Genomic DNA, 21,416 nt, shown 5'->3' on the forward strand with positions numbered 1-21,416 from the left:
GGTGGTCGCGTCGAATTCGTGATTCACGGGCCACGTTTCTGCCTCGCGTGCAAGGGCCACGTAATTTCGGCTTATTGTTCGCCCCTTCGCTTCCGATCGCGCTCGCAGGGGCAACGAGTCAACGTAACCGCGTTATAAAACACTTTCGTAAACGTTACGCGCTGCTCCTTACCAACCAGATGAAATTGCGCCACGGTGATTCCGGACGACTTAAGGCCGCCGCGCATTTTGGCGACACGAAGCGACAAGTTCACAAGCAATTGATTCCCGCGGAGCGACGGCAATTAATTAGTTCCTATTAATTTCTTCGACTCGTCGATTACCTAGGACAATTAGACGATCGTCTCTACTGGAACAATTCGGTTGCTCGATAAACGCATAAGTCCAGAAGTTCCGATTAGCCGGCAGAAGTGAAGTAGTTGATAAAAATACTCCATTCATGTCTCTTAATTGGTGCACCGATTCCCGCGGACACATTTATTTGAAGCACAGTATTAATTTAGTAAACATTGCTGTTACCGTCGGCGCGAATGATTCATTGGAATTTTATTTGGCATTTAATCTCCACCGATCTCCGCGACTATCGTTATCAGGGGGTCTTGGGTAGTTTTAATTGTACAGCCAGTCAGCATTTTGGAATCCCTGACCGCCTCGGCTGCTCGGAGAAGTGTGTGCTCTTATCTTCGTTAACCAAATGGAGCTGCTGCTAATAAAGTAGTATCTACGATCGTAATGGGACAGAGTGGGAAGTGGAGCAGCCTATATACTTAATATTTACCCGCTGAAAGGCGTATTTCATCGCGGCTCCGCCGTTTGAATGCCGTTATATCCGGTGCGCGCGGGCGCGCTGTTACGGAGGAATTAATAATTCCTTCGCACACGGTCGTCAAACGTGTCGGGTTTGAAAATGATAATGCGGGGGCATAATGTTCGTTTCCGGCACAATTGGCTCCGGTCGCGGCAATGGACGGCCGGGCGTTCCACGACTTTCACTCTCTCGTCTTAAAAGCGCGATGGGTTTTAACTCGCCGCTAAATTCCGCGCGCGCGCGGCCACGAAACGAAAAAGAACGGGCTAGAAATCGAGAGTGATCGGTAGTTCTCCGCGGGGATCGGGGATAAATCGGCCACACGTGCGCCTCGAGCGTCATAATCGCGCCGCCCGGAAGGCTAAACGAAACTCGCGCCGATTCCTCCCAACTCCGCTCCGCGATACCAATCTTCTTAATTACGAATGCCGATCTCCAGCGAATGATCGAGAGGTGAAACCGAATTAAGGAGGAACGTTTTGGGAAATTTGTTCGTGCCGATTTTTGGGGATGGCTACTATTGGCTAGGGTTATTAGGGGCCGGTCTTAAATTACGTAAGGGTATTTTTCGCGATTTCCTCCCTCCCTTCCTGGATATAAAAACTCGCTGGGTTTTATGTTCCAACACTAATATTATTTACACAGCATTTTTTCGGTTATTAAAATTGTTTTCAAGGTTTATATAATTCATTTAACGCGGTTTTGGGAAATTTAAACTAGCATTACTTTTCTGGAATTTTAATGATAGGATTTGTATTTTTTGAAAATTAGGTTAAATATATTACGTAAAGTGCTACATTAATTCCCTCCCCCTTTGTAAGAAAACATAAGAAATTCACGACCTCTCTCCAAATTCTTACGTCGTTTGAGAACGATCCCTTAACTAAAAATTTGAATAGTTTGAGTCGAGGATGATTGCTGAATTTGAGTGAATGTCGAATTTTCTATTTATTTCTTTATTTATTTATTCGATTTATAATAGGAACGGTAACGCAAACGTAGAATTAGCTAAGGTAGGGATACTTGAAGAATAGAAAAAAAAATTCACCTGGTTCGAATTGATTGGATGTGTAGTGTCAGGATTTAGGGCTGATCCTTAATGACACCCACTACGTACAATCTTCCCTCCGCAGCATTCGAACGTATCGTAAATCCTCTTATCTCGTTGAGAGATGAGGCCCGTTATTTACAATTGGGCGAAGTGTTCTTCGTTGGCCCAACAACTACATTACAAGCCGACGATGATCCTTCTATGCACCTGACACATGTTTGCCATTTGCACGAATGCATTCCTGCATTTTTCGAACTCGTGCAGCTCAACCAATTTTGCCTATTTGGATGGATACAAGTCTAGATGATTTTAGATAAGTTTGGAAGATGCTTTTCAGATTTTAGATGTGAATCTAGATGGTTTTAATAGAATCATGAATGCTTTTAGCTAAGGTTGAATACCAATTGTCAAAAATAAATGTAATTGGTTGGAATAATGAAAGATACAGACTCCTTCTGGAAAGAAGTTCTTCAATTGAAGGGCTCATTCTACTCTGATGAATTAAGCTACTTTTAAAGATTTTTTTCTCTGTAAATACAACATATAATGAAATAAATCTTGTTGGTATTTATTACGCTGCTCTTATATTATACGAAATAAATTTAAAATAATTATTTTAATTTGTTTTAATGGTTTTTTACAGCGTCAATATGGCACCTAAAAAAAGAGGTATGCACATTGTGGCGCAGGTGATTTCTCGGCTCAGGCTTATCTGAAACAAAAAATTCGAAAAGATTCTTAATCTGTATGAGTGTCGCTATTGCCCGCACCTCAATTGACAATTTTTGTTGAAAAGTAATAAAATGGCGGCGGTTTGAAAAAAAAGTTTGACGAAACACCCAAAAGGATGTTTTCTCAGTTATTTTTCGAGAAAAATTGTTAATTGACCTACGACTGATAGCGACACTCATACAAATTAAGAATCTTTTCGAGTTTTTTGTTGCAGGTAAGCCTGAGCCGGGAAATCACATGCGCCACGAACATACCTCTTTTTTTTAGGTGTCATATTGACGTTGTAAAAACACAATTAAAACAAGTTTAAAAATTCTTTTTTAATTTTTTCCCTTTAATATAAGAGTAGCTCAATGAAGTCCAAAAAGAATTATTTAATTATATCTTGCATTTATTCAGAAAAAAATCTTTAAAAGTAGCTTAATTTTTCGGCCGATCCGAGTAGAATGACCCCTTAAATATGCCTCCGGTTCAAGAAATTTGTAAATGTGCGATTTCTGCATTAATATTACCGCCTTCAAATGCTGAAATAGAATGAGTAGGATCCAAGCTGAGAAATAAAATTAAATTAGAACTGCTAAATGCCATTTTGATGATTAAATTCAATTCATCCAGACTGAGACGTTGCAGTTCTTACGAACTTCCATACAAGGTGTTGAATGAGATTGCAACAATTGCTGCGTACAAAAAGATCCTAAACTTTTTTCTCAACCAGGCCCGTCTCTTCAAGAGGAAGTTGAAGAGGATGATTTTTTGTTTTGCTTAATGTAGACTTATCAAGCAGCAATATTAATCTGTATTATTTCATTGAAGTAATTACTAACACATAATATATTTTCTAGATTATTTTTTAGATATATGTCTGGGAAATCTAGATCCTTCTACATGTTTTTTGTCTTTCTTCGATGAAAAACAGTGAATTGAATTGGCAACACTGACAAGGGAAGATCCCGAACCCGAAAATTAAAAAAATTCTGAAACTTTGTGAATATGTAGAGGATTTCCTCCTGATTACAACGCAGTTTTTGTTTGCTGCCCAAATTCACTCGGAGGGGGTGAAATTAACCCGTGAAAATTCGGCTATTTTCCGATTTTGTGTTATAACTCGCCGACTGTAAGAGATAGAAAGAAAGTTTCAAGACCAAAGTTATTTCTTTTAACTAGATCTATCATTTGGCAAAAAAAATATTTTACAATTCACGAGTTATAACGCAAAATCGGAAAATAACCGAATTTTCAGTGGTCAATTACACCCCCTTAGAGTGAAATTGGGCAGCGAGCAAAAATTGCGTTATAATCAGGAGGAATTTCCCTCCACATTCACAAAGTTTCAGAATTTTTCGAATCTTCGGTTCCGGGATGTTCCCTTGCGAGCTCAACAGGTCGAACAGCCTCCTCCACTTCCATCCTACACCAACATAACATTGCCTCCCCGAGATAATCAAAATATTGCTCCAGTAACCTCCCAAATTTGTCACCGCATTCAATTACACTACGCACCTACTACAACCTCTGCACCGATTTAACAATAGCACATCGTCTTGGGTTTCGCCGTTCAATTACACACCCCCGCCGTAAAACCGCGATATTAGCGAACCTACTGCTTTCCATAAACGTCGTCGAAGGATCGTTGAAGCAAAACTCACAATCAGTTTAAACGAGCAATCGGTACAAATCGAGCGCTCGAGGGCGTCTCGAGGTGCATTCGGCGAAACGCGATTGAAACGTCGCGGTGATTAACTTCCCCGCCGGTCGCTTTGTTCGACTCCCATCGTTGGCAGGGGAAGAAGGGGAAAGAATATTGCCGGGGGATCGATCAGCGGCGGCGGTTGTTTGGTATATTTCGACGCTAACAACGGATTCGCAGGAATCAATAGATACGAATGCCGCGCGGCATTCGGTCGATCCGGAGCCGTAAGCCTGTCCCATCGATCGCCAGTTTAATCGCGTCTGATAAAGGCCTGCCAGTCCCCAGGCGATATCATCGCTCGATGATGCAAAAGCATCTCACCTGCTGGAACCAATAGAGAAGCCTCGCCCGAAAGTAAATGTCCTTTCAGCGAGCCAGCAGACAGTTACTTTCTCCGGACTCGGAAGATACTACGTAATAGCTGCGCGTTGTAGTCGAATCGAACGGTTCCACGTTATCAGTTTCGTTCTTTCGCGAGGCGTTCTTTGCGGAGATCGTTCTTGCTGGTGTTTAATCTTCGACGCGTCCACGCTCCCAGGTCTTCCGGGTGGAACCTCTGGGAATGGGATGAAAAATTTGAGCAGCGATTATTCAATTGCAGGAAAGTAGTAACTGGTGTTAGATTCTTCTTCTTTCGCTTCCACGTGGAATTAAAGAATGCGGCTTGGCGCGATGAAAGTTTCGCTTGCGACGAATATCGCGGGCCATTAGTGACCTATAGCAGGCATAGTAAATGTATGGCACGTACGAAGGTTCTGCTGGGACGTTAATGATTTACAGGTGATATAATTAATATCTGTAAATTAATCTAGGCTGTACTTCCGAATTGCTCCAGTGGCCGATCGACGCGAGATTTGTGGGGAGGGGTGGGCAGGGTGTTTGGACCCTAAATCTAAAATTGTTGCTTCGGGAATTTATTAGTTTACGAGATATTAATGAAAAACTTTTAGTATTTCTGTTGACTTATTCCGACATTACGCAGTCCACTTTCCAACTTGTTCTGGATATTAGTATTGGTTGGGGCTAGATCAGTGTGCGGGGCGCGTAACGCGATGTAAGTTTGGAGGTTTGAACCAGAAACTTGGAGATGCGATCCATCCTATTATACAGGGTGGACACCTATTACTTTATTGATAAGTGATACTCTAGGGGTGATTCTACAGGCCAAAATAAGACGAAAATATAGAATACAATTTTATAATATCGCGCTTCGTTTTCGAGAAAATTGGCTTTGAATTTCAGCTAAATATGCATGCCATTTTTCCGTAGGACAAATTGGGGAAGGGCAGGGTGAAACCCCGTCAGGGCTACGTATATACAGTTCAAAAAAATAATTTGTAAAAAAATTAACAATAATTTTTTATTAATATTTCGGAAACTAATAAATTCCTGAAGCTACAATTTTAGATTTAGGATCCACACCTCCTCCCCACTCATCCTCTCAAGCCTCGTGTCGATCGGCCATTGAGGCCATTCGGAAGTATATCCTTAATCTAAAATAATTGAAGAGACCTTGCAGAAAATAGTGTAAGTGCCGAAAACGAAAATTTTCAGAAGAGGGGAAAAAGTTCCCTTGAATTATTTCTGGAATTTGATTTGTTTTGATTGCTAAATATGCTTCAGTATGTAATAACCCAAATGCATGACAGAATTTTCTACTTTTTGCATTAATATAGTCGAAATTCGTGAAGAAAAGATAGAGTGACCCAAAAGTGAAGCCTTTTTTCACCTCTTTTTGGTCCCACGATTTTGGAACGGAATTTTGTGTCAAATGATGCCTTATGATGAGACATCAATCACAGCAAATTTTCGAGTTGAGGTGACTTTCGTGAATTTTGAAAATCTAAGTTCAAATTCGTTGTTAGCAGTCAGCAACCCTCTGGAAATAATTGTTTAAATTATCGGACTGGCATAGAAATTCGTACATCCAAGCGTATGGGTTGACGCGTTAACGAATTTTCACTTCTTTGACCTCCCATGTCTCAGAAACTAATTCTCACCTCAACTTGAAAATTTCGTGTGATTGATATCTCATCATAAGGTATCGTTTCGCATAAAATTCCGTTCCAAAATCGTGGGACCAAAAAGAGGCTATTTTTGGGTCACTCTTTGTATACTGCGTTCCATATAAGAGTGTACCAACGCCCCTACCGATTTGCGACCGATCTGCGAACCCCCTCGGATCTGACACACGCGATTGATCGTAGCACTTTCGCGATTGGTCGTAGCAGTTTCCCTGTCGGTTTACTACCAATCAACAGTGTATCCCTGCGCGAAACGAGAACGCTCTAATGTGGAACGCAGTGTAGAAAACCCTGCACGTGCGATTTCTTAGTTGTAGAGAAAACTGAATGTGCCATTCCTTTAAATTTGCAAGCACTGCAAGTACCAATCCTGTTTACCTATCGCTTAATTGGCTCTTACATACATTGTTTTCTACAGAAGTGGCGCTGGAAGTACCAGCGGTACCATCTTGTAGTAGATACTATTGGTAACTTATTTACAAAGTGAAATTGCATTAAAATACTATACTATAATACTAACATTTTTTTTTTAATTGTGGCACTTACAGGGTTTTCTACAATGACTCTTCAATTATTATATAGTTACATATACTAAAATATTTTTACCCAGCTTTTACTACACGCCAATATGTATATCAAGCCACGAGTTCATTCTTATGATATTCTATGCTCATTTTCAAGTTTGATTCAATAAAATTCTGCAATAATTAATTTTCTATTAATTTCTTCCCCCATTAAAAACTGCCCGGCATGTGAGCAAGTCGATAAATATTACTTACAAACTTTTGCCTCGCGCAGACAAAGTGGTCCGCCAACGCTGACCTACGGAGCGCGTTAACTTTCAACTAGAGAAGCTACTGGGTGAGCAAAACGAAGCTCCGAGCAACTTTCGATACCATTCCACGCAGCTAGGGTTCCGTTTCCAACTGCGCCTCAGATTTGATCTCCCGCCGAGCATACTCTCACTTAGTAGTCTAATTCGATCCCGCAATCAAGCTGAGTGAGCCGCAATGAATTCTCGATAAGATTGCTCGTTCCTCGGAGAAATTCGAGCAAACCTAGCCGCCGTTTCGTTCGTAGAATCGTTTCCTGCGTCACCTCGATAAGAATCGCCAGTGGTTTCAGGGGAAGGCCTATCGATCCAGCGATCGAGAGACACGCTGCGAAGCCGCGACCTCGGTGATTAACCAGGAAGCCTTGATGAGCGCGATAGCGCCTCTATCGTCCTCCGCTTTTATCTCCTCATCTGTCCTTTATCTGTCGCGTGTCGGCCCGCGAAAAAGGCGCGTCAGTCGGCGGTGCGTGCGGCCGACGCACGCCTCAAATTGCCAGCAAGTCGGTCGGCTCTTCCGTGCGCGCTAGGGTTGCCTGCAAGGGAGGGAAAAAAAAAAGGGAATCGATATCGAAACGACCGGACCTGGTCACGACATGTGGGATTATAAATTATACACGCAACGTGAGAAACTTGCCGTGTGCGTGTGGGGCACGCGATGAGAATTTACGCACGCGACACCTGGCGTGGGTGGAAGCTCCACGGTGTCGCCTCTGTAGCTGCGTGTCTGCTGAAGGTTCTGCTAAAAAATGGAAAGTCGAGGACGAGCTGTGACTAATTGCCTAATTGTGGGAGCGTTAAAATCCTGATGGTGATCGAAGTGTACTCAGGGTTTCACGTTTCTTATTTTAAGAGTGTAAAACAATCTGACAAGGAAGGATCCCCAACCTGGAAATACAAAAAATTGTAAAACCTTGGGGTTGTGTAGAGAATATATAGGTTTATTTATTAAAGTAATAGGTTAATTTCTTTTTGCTGCCTAAATTTACTCTGAAGTTGTGAAATAGCCCCCTGAAGACCCGGCTATTTCCCGATTGTCTGTTATAACTCGCGTATCACTTTTACCAAACGATAATCCTTGTTCAAAGAAGTAACTTTTGCCTGAAAACTTTTTTTATATCTCGTACAGTTCGCGAGTTATCACCGAAATCGAAAGTGATTTTGAGCAGCAAAAAAAATTACGTAATGTATACCTATATATCCTTTACATATCCGCGAAAGTTTCATAATTTTTTTAATTTCCGAGGTGGGGATCTTCCTTTGTGAATGACAAGTACATGGATATCTCGTGCGAGGTAAAAAGCGACTTATTCGGAGGACGATGTTGAATGATTTCCAGTAGCAGTTTCTTGCCGTCCGACATTGCCCAGCTCTTCACCGCAAGCGGCACATCACAATGCCAGGATTGTGCCAGTAAACGCCTGTATCGAGTCAAGTGCCGGCCGCGTTACTTAAGCTGCGTAATCCCCGTCGCAAGTGCGCGAAATGACGGGGCCCGCGCGATAATGCGGGGGTATCACGCGCTAAGATCGCGGCCTGGCATTTCGATCGGTGGCAGGCGCATAAAAAATTGTGCCGCAGCGGAAAAAGCACGGTCGTTTCGCGAAACGGGCAGTTAAGCTACTATTCATTCCCATGGTCAAGTCGGAACGGCCTATTTTCATACGCCGAAGTTTTCCTTCCCTCGGTGCTGCTGGAACGGTTTCGTCTGCGAACAACTGCTGCAAACGATCTGTACTTTGCGTCTTTTCGTCGGCTGACGTGAAACACCGATGGGGATGGAGCCATTAGGTCAGTTCACTGAGAAGTGACGATTACAAGGGGCATTAGGCAACTCTTAGACAGTTAATTAACGTGGTATTAGAGAAGGTAAGGGACAAACATTTTATGCATTTTGACACTTGTAGTAAAATCATGAAAGCTGCGATGTTAGAATAAGACACTTAAAGCAAATGGAAAAATGTTAATTTTTGTATTATATAACAAATTGTTAGAAAACCCTGTCAATGTGCACTCAGTTAAGAGCGCCTACCAACAAATATTAGACATATTTTTTTAAAGGCGGATTTTCGTGTTTGGGGGTGAAATTACTCTGCAAAGTTGGGGGTTGGAAAAGTATTTAGTCGAATAACTTGAAAATGACTAGAGAAAAAAGGGATAGAGAAGAAAATTGCATCGTTTTTATGGGGAATAATGTGGCGCCAGCAGAACTTCTGTAAAATCACAGGTAGAGATTTTTTTGTTGAAATGAATTTTCTATCGCTAGCCGATTTCAGGGTATTCGACTAAATCCGAATGAACAGATAAAACCCATTTTGTGACACTAAGAATTCAAACGACACAGACACATTTTATCCCCTAAACATAACTTTCCCCTATTAAAAAAAATGTATCTAAAATTATTAATTAGGGGAGACCGGGTAATTGACTAATTTCCTTTAATTGTTGTATTATGCTTTAAATTGTTGCGACAAAAATTTGCGCGTTCTATCAGTGAGAATGAAAAATCTAAAAAGGTCAGCGGGAAGTAAATATTTTTGTTTCGACTATTTATGAATTTTTGTCGACTAAGTACTGCTTGATGTTTTTTCATGAATATTTTGTGGAAACGCGATACATTGACTATAATTTAGGGTATTTTATTTTATCCGGTGCGTGGAGGTTTTGTAGGTACGACCCTTAACATGTTGACAATGTCGAACGGGGTTACTTGACTAACAAGGGAAGATCCCGAACCCTAAAATTAAAAAAATTCTGAAACTTTTTGGTTTGCTGCCCAAATTCACTCGAAGGGGGTGAAATTAACCCCTGAAAATTCGGCTATTTTCCGATTTTATGTTATAACTCGCGAACTTTAAGAGATAGAATAAAAGTTTGTAGTCAAAAGTTACTTCTTTTAATTTCGTCTATCATTTGGTGAATAAATTATTTTACAGTTCACGAGTTATAACACAAAATCGGAAAATAACCGGGTTTTCGGGGGTAAATTACACCCTCTTAGAGTGAATTTGGGCAGTAAACAAAAATTGCGTTATAATCAGGAGGAAATTACATATTCACAAAGTTTCAGAATTTTTTGAATTTCCGCGTTCGGGATGGTCCCTTGTAAGCATAGGAATACCACTAAAAATTGCACTTTTTATCCTCTAGATGCAGTCGAGGCAAAGAGTTTAGCTGCTCAAATCCACTTCCCCCACCACAGATCCCTCCAAACTCACCCCTACCAGTTTTACACCCTGTCCTCCCTTCAAACTCTCAGGCCTTCTAAACAGACTATAACAAACAAGTAGAAAATAATTACACTATCTAACACCACGATACTTAATAAAAAAAAATAACAGTGTGAAGGAGTGAAAACAAAATTTGTTGGTCGTAGGATATATATGTACGCCTTTCGTATACTATAGATATTGGTGGAACTGTCTGCGTATATATACGCCTTCCGTATGTATTGATGGAACTGTGATAGCGTATATATACGCCTTTCGCATGCAAAGGGTTAAAACTGAAAAGTAAATGTCAAGTCAACTAACCCCACAGCCGGGGTTTGTTGACTTATTCGTCTTACTACTCTAAATATAATAAAAACAACGACCTAGACTGAATTAAAACAATTTTAAAAATTAAGCCCGTATACCTAATGAATTTTGTAAACTTTTGGTGTGCAACAAGTCAACAAAATACTACAAAATAATTTATAAAAATTAGAAATGTTGAAAATTAGTCAACTAGCCCCGATCTCCTCTACTCTACCTGTGGCCAAATTTCATAAAAGTCGGCGCGTAACAGTTGGCTGACGTTCCTTGTTACTGCTTCCCCTAATTCACTTTGCAAATCTTGTTTATCGGTTCTTCTTTCGTTTCTTTCACTGGACACTTAAAATTGCACCGTGACCCCGAAGTGGATTATGAATTCAAAATTCCCTAACCAGTAAGTTTTCTGGTATATATATATATATATTTAATTTTTATATATATACACACCAGAAAGGTTAGAGAATTTTTAATTGATAATCCACTTCGGGGTCACGGTGCAATTTTAAGTGTCCAATGAAAGAATCGAAAGAAGAACCGATAAACAAGATTTGCAAAGTCGATCGTGTCACGGGAGAAGCCCAGGGTTGGCGGGCTTTCGGTTACGTTAGGTATCTGGTGTAATCGATCTCGACACCGCGTATGTAACCACGTGTTTAGTAACTTTCTCGCCGCCTCGAACCTGCTGGCTGATCCCTGTATCTCTGTCTATCCCGCCTCGGTTCCACTCCATTCCTCTTTACTCCCTGCTTTTTCCCCGTCCGCTGGTCCACGCTTTTTCTCCTCCATTTGTCAGCATCGCGGCTCCCTTTCCCCCTAGGAATCGCCTCCCAGCCGCGCGACATCCGCATAATCGATGGAGGAAGAACGCCAAAAGAGAAATCCTCGCGATTTAATAAGCAAACTGCCGCGACCAGGATCCGGTTCTTCTTTAGGCACAGGCAAATTATTCGGATCGAATTATTTTACCGCGAAGGAAAACACGAGTGTTTTTATCAAGGAAAATGCCGATTTTTTGTAAACTTCGTAAGTTTGTAGAGGAAGTGGCGCACTCGGCATTTAATCTCGGGGGGAGCCGAATCGAAGGGATAAAAATATTTTCCATAAAATGTATTAGGTGATTATAAAAATTTATTTAACCCTTTGGCGCCCAGTGTGGCGTATACGTCACGTCACTTTCGAGCGCATAAAAAACTCGACCCGTAGTAAATAATTTTGGGAAACTTTCGCGGAAACTTTTTTTTTAGTGTCTGCGCGCTAAAGGGTTAAAGAATAAAACCCAGTTTTATTTTATTTTTACAAAGCTCCTTCTATGGGGGTGCCAGGCCTCCCTCTGGGTACGCCATTGTAGAGGACGTCCATTGTATTCTGCTACTGTTTAGTTGTCTCGAGTGAAAACACCCCTTAAAGTGTATAAATGTATATTTTCCTATTTTCCTGTATATTATGGAAACTATAGTAGATATAAAAACACTGCTGCAATGAAAATTTACTGCTCCTATGCAATTATGATAAATATTATAATATTATTTAAAATTTGTCGGGGGAGAACGTTTTGTGTTTAAACTACAAATTTTGAACAATTTAGTTGCACAGATTTTCGGAGCACCCCTACAAATCGGCAAAGTAAAAAGAAATCGGTATTTTCGGGTTACCGAAGTTGCCTTGTTAGGCAAGGAGGAAACAGTTGGGGGTTGTCAGCCCTTTTCGAGGTAACCCCACTGAAGACGACACATCCTTGTTGACACAATCGAGGATCCCGTTCATAGGTAGTAATGGGCTTCCTAACAACGTCCGAAGTTTTTGCACGCGGCTGCCTTTTCTCCTCTCGTCGCGCGCTGCCGTCGTTATTTACCTGCAAACATTTTGCATCGCGCCCAATTACATCCGCTCGCCTTTTTCGACGACTGCGCTATCGCTGTGAGAATCGATCCTTTATAAATTCGCGAGCCGTTCGTCAACGGTTTTTCGGAATCGGTTGAACGAATGGCGCGGGAATTTCGTTTCGTAACGCCGCGGTGCTCGAAGGAAACTGCAGCACTGGGTGTAGGAGAATGGGGAAAACGAATAAACTGGCCATGTTGACGGAATAAATATGCATACGCGGCGGAGGAAGAGCGATCGGTGCCGCGACGCCTCTCGCTTCTGTAATTATGCAGATTACGTTTACGCACGGGCTTGTTGCCTTTTCTGCGTCCACGGAAAGAATCGTTGCCTCCGTGCATATATTATCCGGTGATTTCCATTATCTCGCATCAATTAACGATAAATCCCGCTTTTATGTCAATCTCTGCATGCGATTAGTCGAACCTCCAGATGGAAGTAATAACTTCTTGCGGCTTAACAATAATCCTTCCAATTATTGTACAGAAAAAGGGGAACTGTCTCTTGCGTCTCGAAGGAAATAATATAAAAACATTTTCGATCAGATTCGTTTACCTGACAATGGACGTTATACCGAAGGTGCTTTGAAATAAAAGTGCCCAGCCGAGGTTGTGGCAGATTCAGCAATATCTCTTCCGAAATGCTGTAGGAAGTACTATGCCACTCCAAGTAATTAGAGGATTAGTATTCAGAACGGCGAAAGCTCGGAGCCAGCGAATCAAATGGCGACGGGATAGACGGGGCTGGCGCACGGCCGATAATTCGGAATAGACGGTGCTAAGTGGCAGTCTGCTGTCTCGTGGAAGTGTTTTCGTCTGGAAGGACGGCTGCGCGATCGTGTCGTTTATAAATTAGCGATTTCCAGCCCATGTGCTGTTTACTCTGCATGTAAACAGTGCAACGACACGTTGCACCGGTTCACGGCACGGAAAGGGGTCTCCGGTAGTCGATAACGCGAGCAGAGGGAAAGCACCGCGTGTAGCGAGGCTTTTTATATATCTAGTCCGGGCATTTTTAACGGGGCGCGTAATTTTAGATGGCACTAAAGGGAAACCTTGCTACGGTGTTGCCTCGAAGTAAGGACGAGGTTTTCTGGCTCGGACTGAGGTGATCGCGATCCCCTTCGCTGCTTCCAGATTGCGTACGAGCGAGACAGGGCTCGGTTCCTCTCGTTCTATGCGATCAGGTAATAAAGGCAATCCGAAAAGACTCGCTGGCTCGGGACTGAACGTCACCTTCTTTCGATTTGTAGAGAAAGTGCAGTATATTTGGAATAGGGTAAACTCGGGTAAGTCCGTGATAGTTTTAGAATTTGTTTATTAATTGTTAATATTTACATATTCTGAGCGTGAGTTTAGGATACAATGATAGGTCAGACATCAGAGAAACATATAATAGGTTAACAGAAATTTAGTAAGTATGTTTAATTGAAAATATGCAAAATTAAGTTGCCATGACATACTCTGGTTACTCCGTGATAGCTCTGGTTACTCCGTGATAGTTCTCGCTAGCCCGTGATATGGCCATCAGCTACTTTTTTTATATTATTTTACATTATTTTATATTATTTTATATTATTTTATATTATTTTATATTATTTTATATTATTTTATATTATTTTATATTATTTTATATTATTTTATATTATTTTATATTATTTTATATTATTTTATATTATTTTATATTATTTTATATTATTTTACATTATTTTATATTATTTTATATTATTTTATATTATTTTACATTATTTTATATTATTTTACATTATTTTATATTATTTTATATTATTTTACATTATTTTATATTATTTTATATTATTTTATATTATTTTATATTATTTTACATTATTTTCTATTATTTCATATTATTTTATATTTATACTATTTTATATTATTTCATGTTATTTTGTGCATAATCAATCGTTTCATAATCGTTAGATGTCTAAGACGTAAGGTAACATTGTTTCTGGTATTGACCATAAAAATTTCTCAAACAGCGCAATCAGCAACGCAGTTACAGGCACGCGAAAAATAAGAATTTAGTCACTTTTCATAAGCAAAAATAACACTGATGCCTTATTGTATGATAATTTCAAGAGTAAGACTTGTTAAAGTGTCATTTTACCATCACTTACCTGCAGTTTGAACTTCCCATTTATCTTCTAAAGCACATATAATACATAAACCAGCGATCGTCCACAACTAGCACGAAAAATTTCACGAATGCTCACCCTGCTGGAACAAAATGCTCTCTCACACTATCACACTAACTTCAATTGACTAATTATTTTACCACAACATAAACTAGAAGATCAACGCTGTCTGTTCGTGTCTGTTCCATCTAAATTGAGTCAGACAATTTAGAGTTACAGATAAATGAAAAAGTATCACAGAGTAACCTGTACCACGAACTTACCCGAGTTTACCCTACCAGTTCGTTTAAGACGAATAAAAAATTACGGCAGAGGATGGGAACAAATAAAACTCCATAACATTATAGGGAAGCTGATAAACTTTTATATTTCAAACTCTCAGTAATAATAAAAAACAAAAGGTAGCTGAAACTTTGGTCTAAATGAAAAATGACAGGAAGTATCGATTTCGTTAAGGCGCAGGTAATTTGGAATACCGGTATTCCAATTTACCTTCACTTCATAAACTTGAAAGCAACATGTAGATAATAAAATTATTCCCTTTATGATCTAATCAGACTGAAAAATCACAATATAAGAACAATCTTAGGTAAATATGTATAAATGGACAGCGCTGGCCCAAACCGCCGCGGCGGTAGCCGTCACACGCGAAACAAAAGCATCGCTAAGCTTTGGAATATTCCAAATTAACTTCACCTTCGGTATTCCGAATTAGCAACATGGCTCTAAAACCTAAAATGTCATGTCACACTTTGCATTCTTGAAATTATCGCAAAACCGATACGGAACCATAGAAGGCACGCGCGAATGAGTAGATTAAGTGTTTAACTCTAAAGTTTTGACATATTTTAACCATGGTTGGAACGATTGAATACTTGCTGAAAAAGTTTTGCAGATGACGTTTTCTTACTCTGCAGATTAACTCGAAAATGTCCAAATGGCGGTTCATCCACAAATGTAATTCGTTAACAGGTCATTAGCCTCTATTGTCTAGGGTGTTATAAATTAAATAACGTCAGTAGTTAATTAGATACTTCGGTATTTCAAATTACAAACAGTATTCCAAATATGCTGCACTTTCTCAAATTAGGTACTTCGCAAATTTTCCCAATTCGACCTTGAATACGAAGTGGTATATTCGCGTACGTCGTTACGCTTTTATCGCAGACCGTAGTGGCCGTATTATTGGTTACTTACGCCCCGCAATGCTCTTTCTGATAAACGTTTCGGTTAATAACGCGTGCCGAGTTTTCGCCGCTTCGCAGTCGACGCGTCGTTCCTTCGGCGGTTGGTAATTCGTGTACATATTTGGGGACAGTCGCAAGGGGCCTTGGCACTCGCAAGGGAAAAGCAGATTAATGTGACGACGACGGTAATTCAAGAGCTGTGTAAAAAGAGGAGAAAACTGGGTTTTAGTCTTCAAATAAATCTTTATATTCACATAATGAATTTGCATTAATAATATTTTTATCTAGACTGAAAGCTTTTAGCAAGGAAAAGCTTTTAGGTGTCCGCCTCCGATTACTTTGGTTTTTGGATATATTTTAGGGGACCGAAAAAATACGTTTTTTTTTTGCCCGTTTGCATATTTGCATAGGCACGGAAGTTCCTATTGTTAGTTTAAAGAATATTATAACGTTACGTTGAATAAAACTTGATATAAACTTCATTTGCGCCATAACTTGCTGTATGAATGATATTCTTGTCTTTAATTACTTTTGTACCTCTTAGGAACTCTCAGTGGTGTCACGTGTTTGTTCTCTGGAAAATCTAAAGTATATCCAAAAACCAGAACCGAAGCAATCGGAGGCGAACACCTAAAAACCTCTCCACAAATTTGAGGAAGCTTGTAATAAGGAAAATCTCCTTTTGAGGTATTTCAGTAACTAACAAATATTTTAAAAGTATTCATCAAGATGATAAGTCTTGATTCTTTTAAAAGATCCACCGGTTCGGTGCGCCGATAACATTTACTTTAAAATTTTAGAAAAATTTTACGGTCGAAATTCTAAATCATTTTATTTAAAATGAAGGGCGAAACATACACACCCACTTCTTTAACAAAGGAAAGTTTTTACACGTCGATATTAAGACAATTTGGACAAGAAACCTTAAGGAACCTCAAGGACCTTTCGAACAACAGATTGAACCTAGTTAAGATAAGTAACCGAAAATTGTTTTTATTAAAGTACAAAAAAAAAAATACACTGAACCGGTGCGTCGATAACATTTACTTTTAACTTTAAAAAAAAACATATTTCCATTTACAATATTGGTTACCAGTAACCAAAACAGATAAATCTTAATATTTTTTAATCACTTCATTTTTCAAAAAATTTCCGCACAATGTAATGACGATTGATTTCCATTTGAATAAAAATTAATTTATTTTAATAATTTTTTTTTAAAATATTTGACAAATAACTGTTATTTTGGATCTCCGTTAAGAAGTGTAATTTGTTCACCTTATTCTTCCTCTCGTCCCGTACAAATTAAAACTGATACCGATTTCGACTGTATTTTAAACCCTTCCTCTACAGCCCCACCACTATCTTGCATCTTCAAAGCACCGATCACAAGACACAGCCGCACTGTTCTTCCGTTCGGAATTTCTTACGACCCTAGCTTCTTAGAAATGAGTTACATACGACCACTTTTTACCTGCAAAGCGGCGCGATATTGCTACTTTCACTACATTTTTACTAGCGACGGTGTTTCCCTTCGTTCCCCATTCACCGTAATCTCGTTCATCCTGCTCGAAGGAGACCCTCGCAAAATCTCCATAAAGCAGCCGAGCCCGGACCTGCGCGCAACGAATTTCCGATGGCCACCATAATACCCGCGCTACTTCATTCAGCTGAGAAGAGGCATCTAAATTCCCTCGTAAAAGAAAAAAAAAAAGGAAAAGAACAACACCACCCCACAATCGCAATGTCTCCACTTTCCGGAAGTCGCAACTCCATGCGACTCTTTGCTAAGCGAATTCGGTGACCCAGTTCCACGTCGGACGGGCGATCCGTGCATGCATAAGTTCGAAGAAGCGCTTAATGCCGCGACTTAATTCGCCTTACGTAATTAATCGATTCGCCCAGTCACCGTTCTGTGTCGTTTTTTTTCTCTCTCTCTCTCCCTCTCTCCACCCCCCTTTTTTCTTCTCGCCTCCCCCGGTTGCAGTTACACTTCGCGGCTTCCAATGAAAGTCTGTCACAAACGGAAGTTGAGTAACTCCGACCGGTCGTTACACCGTCCCCTGATACGATATTTGATGTTTTAATTTCGTTTCTTAAGTAAGAGTCGCGCGGTCGACGGCTGACCTCTTTCCCCCTCGCTCCTTTCGTTCGTGAAAGCCCGCCGTTCCTCGAAAACTCTCAACGCTCCCCGAAGATTCGGCGCAGCGCGCGAGTGCTTGCCTCCGATAGGCCTGGGGATTCCTTGGAAAATTCAAGCGGTCGCGTTTCAAAGGCGCGCCTGGATCGATGCGCTTTGCACCTCCGCGAGAAACCAGCCCGCGCTGGACTCCGTGGAACCGGCGGATTCCACGCACATTCATTCGCCGCTGTGTTTCGCCGCTGTGTTTCGCCGCGCGCCTTTCCTCCTCGTCACTTCCCTTCCACCCTCGGGGAACGATTATTGGAGGACTTTCGCGGGATTCTCGAGCGCCAGCGATTCGAGGAACGATCGCGTCGCGACGTTTCAAACGCTGATAACGTCGGCCGCGCGAACGTTGCTGCGGCACGATAAGTTCGGCCCTGTTGAAGGTAAATGCTGCGGAGAGATGCTGAACGATTGTTGAAGTTATGTTGTTTGGACTACTTAAGTTTATTATCGAGAAATTCATTAGAGGGGAGACAAGAATTTAAGTAACAAGGGAAGTTCGGTTACCCAGACATGTCGGTTTTTTTTAAACTGTGCAGGTTTGTAGGGGACCTCGATAGAGGTGTTAGACTATTTTTTGTTTGTACCCAGTTTCGGTTCTTTAGGGTGGAAACACCCCTTAAGGGGTCTCCCTAGTTTGACGCTCCGAAAATAAAGCAAAGTATTGAGTATTTCGAATTATAATACACAATACTTTTCTTCTAAAATCTTCTCAAACATTTGCCTTATACCTCGATAGAGGTATTAGACTATTTTTTGTTTGTACCCAGTTTCGGTTCTTTAGGATGGAAACACCCCTTAAGGGGTCTCCCTAGTTTGACGCTCCGAAAATAAAGCAAATTTTTTAAAGCAAAGTATTGAGTATTTTGAATTATAATACACAATACTTTTCTTTTAAAATCTTCTCAAATATTTGCCTTATACCTCGATAGAGGTATTAGACTATTTTTTGTTTGTACCCAGTTTCGGTTCTTTAGGGTGGAAACACCCCTTAAGGGGTCTCCCTAGTTTGACGCTCCGAAAATAAAGAAATTTTTTTAAAGCAAAGTATTGAGTATTTCGAATTATAATACACAATACTTTTCTTTTAAAAACTTCTCAAACATTTGCCTTATTTTCAGAGCGTCAAAGTGGGGGGACCCTTTAAATGTTAATGTGCGAGTTGCTGATTTCCAGTATACCTGGAAAGCTATAGTAGGTGTAAAGAAATTATTAAAACTGTGCAACGAAATAGTTAAAAATCTGTAGCTTGAATAAAGAAACGTTCTCCACTACAAATTTGGAACAATTCGATTACCTAGTTTTATAGTGCATAGAATCCGTTAAGTTTTCATTGTATTATTTTTTATACCCACTATAGTTTTCAAGATATACAGGAAAGTAGGAAATCACGCATTAGCCTTTAAGCCTCAAAGTTTAAGGGTTTAACTGTTTTGATCCCGAAGAACCGAAGATGGGCACAAACGAAAAATTGCCTTGAGGTCTTCTACAAACCACTCCTACAGTTTCAAAAAAATTGGAATATTCGTCTATATTTTTTTTTTTGAAAATGGCCCACATGCCGATGGTAATACTAGAGTACCTATAAAATTTGATTTTTGGCCCTTCCAGTGCTTTCTACAAGGTCCCTCCCATTATCTTTCAGCACAGTCCCGCTTACACGAATAACTGAACAATTTTTTTGTAGAAAGCTTACTGCTGACTGACAGTGATATGCATTGTACCTCCCCAGAGTTACGGTTCGTTTGTAGGGAGCGTAAGCACGGAGAATTATGACACCTTAAAACGTACGCGGTGTGTGCTGGGATTGCGCAAGTTCTGCTGAGTAAAGAGAGGATGTACTGTTCATGTTTCAGAGCGGAGCCAAGATGACGAGTATAGTCGCGGATCTGGTGCACGGGTACAGGGACCTCATGGACAACAAGTCTGGTGAGACGATTTCTTTTCTTCAGCTTCTCTATTTTCTCCTTCTGAAGTGATCGTTACGATTCGCCAGCGGGTAACGATAACGATTCGATTCGCCATTTCGGTGTGAACGGCACTCAAGTGGGTCGCTTTGCGCGCGTACTGAAAATCAAAAACGAGTCCTCCGCAGAGAGGGGAATAAGAAGGCTTGCTCCTCGGGAGAGGAATATTTCTCGCCGAACACGGTTAGACGAAGCGCGACCTCGGTTTCACTTTATTTTCACGAACCGCCCGCCCATAAGCGCCAACTCATACCGATTTCACTCGATACCAGCGATCGGGCGGCCACGAAAATCCAAAGAGCCGCGAAATTCTGGGATCATCTGCGGAATAGAAAGCTGGGACGTTTTCGGCTCGGCGCTTGGTTAATTTTGACAGGGAAGCGGGTGGGATTGCTGGAGCATTGTAGAAGCTGTTCCACGGGATACCGGCGCGGTGATCCAGGACCGAATCTAGTTTTCGAGTTTGCTTTCGCGCTGCCTAGTGTTGCAATAATTCTTATTAGAAAGTGCCCGAAGAAACGGCTCGCACTGGTTCGCGGTGTATCGTGAAAGAATTTATAAATAATAACGTCCCGTTCGAGATATAAAGCGCTGGCCTATTTCTTATCGCGCGCCCTATTTCGCTCGCTCTCTAAGCACTGGCCATTGTTGTGCGCCCAATAATCGCGGACCTGGAAGGTTTCAATGTGGACCTGTTTCGATTGAAACGTTCGAGAATGGCCCTCCGTGCGCGGTCTTGCTGGCCATTTTGCGAACACTCTATAGGTATCGGCGGTATGCGGCGAGGCTTTGTATCCCGAGCCGAAGAAGACGCCCGCGTTGTTGATCGAACACGGGGCTTCTTCGTACCATTTTTCGATGAGGAAATCGCGCTCCGAGTGGGTCAGGGTTAACCCTGCTCTGGTTTCGTTAAACCTCGCGCAGAAACGAGAATTTGCTAAGTTGCTGTATTTAGCGGAATAACTTACCTCACCCACGCTAGCTCCTTCCACCTGGAAAAGAATAACAATTTCTCCCACGGTGATCAGTTTCCATTCGAACGGCGCTGCAGCTAGAGTTTACAGGTTACTACCACGGGACATCCCCGCGTTCCCCCTTCGCTCACGTATGAAAAATAAAAACATTGCATAATTCGACGGCGTGCGTAATGCTCCACATAATCCAGAGGTGTGCAAATACAGGTGTTTATTAAGTCGGTGCAAAAGTTCGTTCGCTCACTGTCTGCTGACGTTAGGGGTACGGATATATCTTTTTCTGCTACATCTACTTGTGTCTACTCTTATCGAAGAATATTTCATAAATTGCGTGTAACGCATACTGGATAGTTTTAGTTCCTCAGACTGTAGGGCGAAGTTGCTTAATATGAGA

The 21,416-nt window shown here is 41.0% G+C and overlaps 1 protein-coding gene across 2 annotated transcripts in view; it reads left to right on the forward strand.

Moving 5' to 3' along the window:
* The window catches only part of LOC143378766 (very long chain fatty acid elongase AAEL008004), a 57,125-nt gene that overhangs the window by 2,348 nt on the left and 33,361 nt on the right, over nt 1–21,416 (forward strand). Inside the window, exons 1-2 of one of the 2 annotated variants that reach the window (XM_076830731.1) lie at nt 18,094–18,464; nt 19,938–20,010. In XM_076830731.1, coding sequence (XP_076686846.1) covers nt 19,950–20,010 — 61 coding nt within the window. In that variant the 5' untranslated portion in view covers nt 18,094–18,464; nt 19,938–19,949. Of the gene's footprint in view, nt 1–18,093; nt 18,465–19,937; nt 20,011–21,416 lie in introns of those variants that run through there. The other variant, XM_076830730.1, reaches the window with a different exon arrangement.

Source organism: Andrena cerasifolii, chromosome 2 (assembly GCF_050908995.1).
Source record: "Andrena cerasifolii isolate SP2316 chromosome 2, iyAndCera1_principal, whole genome shotgun sequence".
Lineage (NCBI taxonomy): Eukaryota > Metazoa > Arthropoda > Insecta > Hymenoptera > Andrenidae > Andrena > Andrena cerasifolii.